The following is a 6,733-nucleotide window of genomic DNA, read 5'->3' as shown; positions in this document are numbered from 1 at the left end:
AAAAATAGTTTGATAGCACAGAACATACCTAATGCTGGATTCTGGACATTATGCTCCTTCAACGGGCATTCTGACAATCCCAACTCAAAATTTTTGAGTGTTTAATCTAAGTTTAATTCAATGAGTGCAAAGCGAGTGTAGAGCCTCCGCCCGCACTGCTCCAACGTAAACTAACAATAAACTATCACTCACCTTACTCTGGCTGTGTTTGCTGGAACGAAACGCAACGAAGAGGTTAGGACCTTTCCCATCTTTGAAAAACAGTACTGCACATTTACTATGCACTCGTTAACCAAACGTAATCTATAGACACACTTTCACTCTTTAAAATACGAACTAAGAAGTAATAAAAACTAATGCTTGCAAAACCACAAAACAGCTGATGCGGCAGCCATGCTGACGCGACGCACGTCACAGGATGTTGTAGTTGTAGTCGTGTGTGCTCTCCAGTACTACCAACTCATGAATGGAAAAAATACAGTGTACTGGAGTGTCAACATCGGCGTTTAGTTCGAAAGGTTAAACATTTGAGGAAAATGAAAGGTATATTTTGTCTCGTGAAGACTGAGATAAAGAAAAAGCAGTAGTATTTTCGATATGAGCAGTGTGTTAGTTTGTCACACTGGTTATGCGTAAGTTGGTGTCTCGCGGAGAGTGTGAGTGTGTGGCGGACAGGGCGGGCATTCCCTCAGCATCTATCCATGTATCTTGTATCGTCTGCCCCTGGGCTGTTCAGGGGCCTGTCGACGTGATTCTTTGCCTAGAAGTTGCCGCTGCCCTCCTCAGTCTCCACGGGACTAGATCCACTTCTTTCGTATGTATGCACCTGAAGAAGGGCTGTAAGGATTAATTTTTTCTCGTCTTTGCACGGTAAAAAGAATGTCTTGAAATCCCCGGAAATTTCTAGGATTTCAAGGTTGGGTGGATAATTTCAAGATTGGCCCTTGAAATCCTAGACTCTGCCTTGAAACCCGTAGCTTCCAAGGAAAATCCTCGGAATTTGTGTTTGGTATGCCGACCATGTTCCTCAACTGCTCATGTTCATTTGTCCCCCCACCCCCACCCCACCCAAAAAATTCGCTCCCCCTGCCGCATCATGTGCGTCAAAAACCTCAAGGCTGACGCCATCTGGGGTTCCTCTTCGAACTGTCGGCCAGGGTGGTGGTGGCGGCGGCGCGCGTTCGCCCTAAACGTCTCACCGCCTGCCTGCCTCCCCGCGACTCGCTCTCTCGCTCGCTCTCTCGCTCGCCCGCTCCCCTGGGCATACTCGCTACTCCATCTCCCTCCCTCCTTGGCGCCACCGCCACGCCGTACCTCCCCCGATCGCTTACCCCTCGCCGCCGCCGACCCGACCGCAGTTCCTGGCCGTGTCCCTCGGCCGGCTTCGCTCCCTCCCTCCTCCCTTCCAACTGCCATCGAAATATCCCTGAGTAAATAGCTCACAAATAGGGTTCTTTTGTGGCGCTTAACGCAACGTTTGGGGAAGCCCCACCCTGCTGCAGGGCCTCTGCCGCCGCCACCCTTGCAGCCCTCCCTCCCCCGGCCGGCGCCGCCCGGCTCGCGCGCGCCGGGATGGCAAACATTACATTGCTCCGTGCTCATTGATTGCATTTCCGGGATGCAATCTTGCGGCGCTGATTTGATTCATCTCGAAGCACACCAACCATACCGCCGCGCCTCGCCGCTTCTCCTTTTCGCTCGCCGCGCGGAGTCTGCAGCACGGGGGAGTGGCGTGGCGCGTGGGCCAAGTAGACTTCTTTAATTCAAAGCCTACGGCCGCCGAAACATGATTGACATGATTGCCAAGGAGAGGGTGAGGGGGAAAGTTTTGAGACTGAAAGGTAAACAAGTTTTGAATAGTGTGGACGGCCCCATGGTAACCTCGTTATAAAGTGTGCTTCCTCTCCATGCAGCACCGAGCAGAGAAGTCGTGTGACCCACCGCCGCCTCGCGGCCCGCCCGTCTCGCGCCTCTCTCTCCCTCGCACCATCCTCTCTGGTTATTTTTCTCCCTCGCTCTCTCTCGCTCTCTCCCGCTCCCACATGCTCGCTCACAATAATTTTCAAAGAGGCCGAGGGAAAAGGGTTCCACGCCGCAAATAACGCAGAATTACGCCCGAGCTGACTTGCAGGGCCACTTTAAGAGTGCGGTTCGGCCAGAGGAATGCCTCTCCAGAGGCCGCAGACGGAGGATAATTGCCCCTTAACCTAGCCCACTCGCGCTCCACAGGTGAGAAGTTGGCCCGCAGGGGCGGCGCGAGCCGAGCAGGGCGGAGCAGGGCAGAGCGAGAGAGGAGAATATTGTGATTTGCATCCCGACAACTTTCCTCCTCTTCGCCCCGCGGCGGCGGCCCCGGCTGGAGCCCCGGGCGCGCCAAAGGCGTGAATAGAGGATCTAGGAGCCTAACAGCACAGAAATCCGGTAAACGAGCAACTCTACGCTTTTATTATTGTAGTCGCTACGTGGACGGTGAGGTGCAGGGGTGCAGGCATACCCAGACTGCACCCCGTTGCCCGCGTTTCCAAGTTCGCATCAAACCCAGTATGTGGGGGTCGTGGTGCTGAAGAGGGCCGCACCGAGCAGCGGGATGGACTTGCCGTGCTTCGTCTTCGGGCCGGGGAGGACCTTGCCGGCAGCGAGTCCGGGCTCTCTGGCGAGGACGTCGGCCTCCTTGATGAGCTCCTTGGCGTTGAGCGTGACGGTGTTGTCGCCCTTCTTGCTGTGCACGTGCAGCACGATCTCCAGCTTATTGAGGCTCTTGCCGACGACCTCGAGCGCAATCGTGCTGCCGGCCTCCACCTTCCCCAGGTGGCCGGCGATCACGCTGAGGGGGATCACGTGTGAGACGCCGTCCTGGGTGACACGGAGCTGGCGGCGGCGGGCCGCCTTCTGTTTCTTCTTGTCCGCGCCGACGCCGTCGGCCCAAGACAGGCTCTTACCGTTCCACACGAGCCCAGAGGACGAAGAGGACTTCTTTTGCTTCTGGCTCACCTTATTGTTCTCCTGGCTGCTATGCTTTTCCTTGGTGTGACTCTCGAGAGCGACAGAACGGCCCGACGCGTGACTCTTCTCACCGCTGCTCGAGTTCTCGCTCTCCTTGGCGAGGCTCGACTTGTGGTGGCTATTCTTACTTTGGCTCTCCTTGCTGTGGCTCGACTTGTGGTGGCTCTCCTTGCTGTGGCTCAACTTGTGGTGGCTCTCCTTACTGTCGCTCGACTTGTGGTGGCTCTCCTTGCTGTGGCTCAACTTGTGGTGGCTCTCCTTACTGTCGCTCGACTTGTGGTGGCTCTCCTTGTTGTGGCTCGAATGGCTGTGCTTCTCAATCAGCTTGCTCACCAGGATGGACACGCTCTTTTTGGAGTCCTCCTTGTGGTGCTTGCCGAGGACGTGCAGGACGATCCTCAGGTTGTTCCACGAGCTGCCGAGCACCTCGGCGTGGACTTTGCTGCCGGCGGGGGCGTGGCCGAGGTACTTGGCCAGGGCCTTGAGCGTGACAGCGTGGTGCTTGCCGTTGTGGTCGAATGTGAGGAGTTCGCCGTCGCTACTGTCGCCGGCCTTCGGGTGCTTCCAGGAGAGCTTGTGCCCGTCCCAGATAAGCGGGCCGCGGTGGCCGGCGCCGGTGCCGTGGGGAGCGCCGAAGGTGATGATCTTCACCACGCCGACGCCGCCGCCGGGGAGCTTGAGGTCGTACACGGTCTGGTGCTGCGGCAGGCGGTGCGACCAGCGGAACAGGTGGCGCGCCCAGAGCGTGCTGGCCGCCCACGCCCGGTGCACCTGGCGGTTCAGGTCGGCGAGGAAGCGGTCCAAGTCCCAGCCGAACACGACAAAGCGGCGGGCCCTGCCGTGGTGGTCCATGCCCTGCTGTCCCGGGGGGTGTCCAGACGACGGCTGTGGCGCGGTGGGCGCGGCCAGCGCGACACACGACAAGGCCAGCGCCGCGAGGACGACGAGCAGAAGGGTGGGGACCCGCATCGTGGTGGGGTACCTGCCGGATGGGATCGGGGCGCTATGTGAGGGGTTGTTGTCGGGCCGGCCGGAGCAGTGTTGGTAGCGGTCTTTTGTGTTGAAGCGTTTCCTCACCGGAGTCACGTGATGCAGAGCGCTGTGCACGCTAAGGAGGACGGGGCCGGAATGCGCGAGGCTCAGCACGGTGGCAGTCGCCAGCAGCTGCGGCAGCGTGCACCGCGTCACGACCAGCGACAGGTGTGGCGTCGGTAAAATATGAGCAACGTGCACGAGTTCGTCTTAGTTATCATTAGCGGCTCTCATGTCGACAAACAGCTCAGTCAACAAGTCGGCCATAGAAAATATATGATGACTGATCAGTCGTGGTATGTAGTGCTAGGCTACACGCTCAAGTGTTGCGGGTTTGCATACTCTGCAAAAGTACTTTGTGGCCTTACTCCTTTGTCCCTACTTGTAGCTACACAGTTTTGTAGCTACAACCGACATGTTAGTTACATTCACAAGGAGGGAAAGGGAAACGTGTAACTTCGACAGGAAAAGAACGAAGTCTCCCGCTCAACCACTCAACCCGTTGTAACGAGCAACGCGAAATTCAAGATTTCAGAGGACGGTAGCCCCAGAAGCGCTACTGCATTAGTTGCGCTTCAATGCGCATTGAAATGCACATAAAAGGTCACACATTGGTGACGCATTAAATGCGCGTAGAGTGCATTAAATGCGTTTTTAATGCGTCACCAATGTGTGACCTTTAATGTGCATTTTAATGCGCATTGAAGCGCATTTAATGCGGTTGGCGCTACTGGGGAGCGGGGGGAGCGGGAGGGGATTTGGTTCGAAATTGTTTTGCCTCTATCTCGATGTGTTGTAAAGCTAGTGAAGTTGAGGCCATCCTGTCCTGTTTGTTTTAGGTTAGATGGAAGCTGGCTGTCGGAACTCTTCCTCTCTCGAGATGTGCAAGCCGTTTCTTACAGAGATTCATATTTTTCCTTTGTATACACTTACATCTGATACAAACATTTCAACATTTGATGCTGTTGCTGTTGTAAACAACAACCGTCGCGTCGACTGCTACTGTTGTTGTTGTTGTTGTTGTTGTTGTTGTTGTTGTTGTTGTTGTTGTTGTTGTTGTTGTTTCTACTGTTTCTGTTTCTGCTCAAAGAAAACGCACCCTGAGAGAGAAATACTGGAATTTGGAAATATTCGCCTCACTGATTTTCGCTCACGGCTGGGTATATTGTGGTCTTTGCATCCTTCAGCACAAATCTGGTTTACTGCAAAAAGACTAAACGAAGAAAGTCGTTCGAGGTACGTAAACTCTAAACACTTTCATTTTAACCTTGCAACCGATCATTGCACCGTAACCTAACCTGCCACAAAAATGAAGCAGCGTTTGAATTAATATCTATTCAGTTTCTTTCAGATGGATTTAGAGGAAATAATGTGTGTTCCACTAAATTTTCTCCCAAAGTTTGTGGCCTTTAAAATACTAAGTGCTGAAAGAATTGACAATTTGACCAAGCCTGGGACTAAAAACAATATCTTAGTCTTGCAATTTGCAACATTTATTAAATTGCAAATCTACGCTGACAGTACATACCAGCGTTTTACAGCAGCAATGGTAAAAGCATTCAATGATGACATAAAGTCAGGAAACAAATGGTATGTCATACGGATCAGTTCGGATGGAGACAAGTTTATTGCTGCTAAATTAATGACTGAAGAAGAGGTAAATCATAACAAATTTCAAATTTTTGATGGTATGTATGTTATTGTAAGACTTAGTGAAATTCCTGCACAGAGTATACCACAAACTTATAGGAATTTAGTTTCCAGCTAAAATTCATGCTTTATTTTAATAAAAAGCGAGGAGTCCCATTAGTGCAAGAAATCAAAGTTCATTTTGTATAGAAATGAATCACACATATGTTTCCGTTATTGTTTTTTGAATTAAAGTTTAAAAATGTATTTCCAATGTGTTTTCTTTTAATAGAAACAAAATAACTTTATATATTATTGAGCTTACATTTGTCACATGATGTATAATGATTTTGCATTTACCTTAAAGTAACATTTAGAGTCGTCAGATTTTAACAATAACAAAACAATATCATGCTATAAAGACTGTATTGAACTTCTACGAACGCTAATTCTGGCACACCGACCGGAGAGTATGTTGGGCTGTCTACGCATTGGCTGCAGGCGCTGTAGGGAACAGACCTTAGGCTATCTAAAGAAGGGGCAGAGAACGTCGATGCGGGATGATTCGCGCGTTGCATGACCTCTCGGGTAAGCAGAGGTGCAAGCAAAGCGGTTCCAAAGCAGATGTTCAGTAACAAGCTAGTTACTTGTGTATAGTCAGTTACAATATTGTACCATCATAAACCAGTTAAAAGCTCACAAAAGCCTGGTGCTAGGTGCAATACTTCCCCCTAGACATTTTCAGTGTGGACGACGAACGTCCTCTTGCGCGACGCCCCCGCACTTAGGGGCTCTGGGCGGGCCGCCATCCTCACACACCTGCTTTGCGGGTTGGCCTACCCCGCGCGTCGCAGGGGGTCCCCGGTCGGATAAAGCTGCCTGTGGCCGTGTCGGTTGTAGCTACTAACAGGAACGTGGGGAGTAAGGCCACAAAGTACTTTGTGGAGTAGGCAAACCCGCCACACTGCGGCGTGCGCTTTAAAACACCCGGTACAGACTACTTCCCGCTAATCCCAGCCAGATATCACCTGTAAAGAAGTAGCCACATAAATTTACTAAGCTTCAGTGC

General features: G+C 52.1%; 3 protein-coding genes across 5 annotated transcripts in view; 1 reads left to right on the top strand and 2 right to left on the bottom strand.

Annotated features, from left to right (window-relative positions):
* The window catches only part of LOC127750325 (uncharacterized), a 76,930-nt gene extending 76,525 nt beyond the window's left edge, over positions 1 to 405 (bottom strand). Inside the window, exon 1 of the mRNA XM_052271738.1 lies at positions 193 to 405. The gene's annotated coding sequence lies outside the window, so the exon portion shown is untranslated. The remainder of the gene's footprint in view (positions 1 to 192) is intronic.
* Positions 406 to 2,424: 2,019 nt separating this feature from the next.
* LOC113210165 (uncharacterized) lies at positions 2,425 to 4,226 on the bottom strand. 2 transcript variants are annotated; one of them, XM_026428027.2, is made up of 2 exons: positions 4,081 to 4,226; positions 2,425 to 3,985 (listed from the first exon to the last, which is right to left on the bottom strand). In XM_026428027.2, the coding sequence occupies exon 2, from the start codon at positions 3,970 to 3,972 to the stop codon at positions 2,533 to 2,535; it is 1,440 nt and encodes a 479-aa protein (XP_026283812.2). In that variant the 5' UTR covers positions 3,973 to 3,985; positions 4,081 to 4,226; the 3' UTR covers positions 2,425 to 2,532. The 2 variants fall into 2 exon arrangements, with proteins under 2 accessions (XP_026283812.2, XP_052127704.1); XM_052271744.1 differs by having other exon boundaries at positions 2,425 to 4,006; positions 4,081 to 4,141.
* An 861-nt stretch (positions 4,227 to 5,087) lies between these two features.
* Positions 5,088 to 5,931, top strand: LOC113210167 (uncharacterized). Of its 2 annotated transcripts, none has more exons than XM_052271741.1 (3): positions 5,088 to 5,271; positions 5,387 to 5,723; positions 5,800 to 5,931. In XM_052271741.1, the coding sequence occupies exons 2-3, from the start codon at positions 5,387 to 5,389 to the stop codon at positions 5,820 to 5,822; spliced, it is 360 nt and encodes a 119-aa protein (XP_052127701.1). In that variant the 5' UTR covers positions 5,088 to 5,271; the 3' UTR covers positions 5,823 to 5,931. The 2 variants fall into 2 exon arrangements, with proteins under 2 accessions (XP_052127701.1, XP_052127702.1); XM_052271742.1 differs by having other exon boundaries at positions 5,089 to 5,271; positions 5,793 to 5,931.
* Positions 5,932 to 6,733: the final 802 nt, after the last annotated feature.

This window comes from Frankliniella occidentalis, unplaced genomic scaffold (assembly GCF_000697945.3).
Source record: "Frankliniella occidentalis isolate FOCC.00 unplaced genomic scaffold, Focc_3.1 Scaffold171, whole genome shotgun sequence".
Taxonomy (NCBI): Eukaryota; Metazoa; Arthropoda; class Insecta; order Thysanoptera; family Thripidae; genus Frankliniella; species Frankliniella occidentalis.
This window is presented reverse-complemented; position numbering and strand designations above follow the sequence as displayed.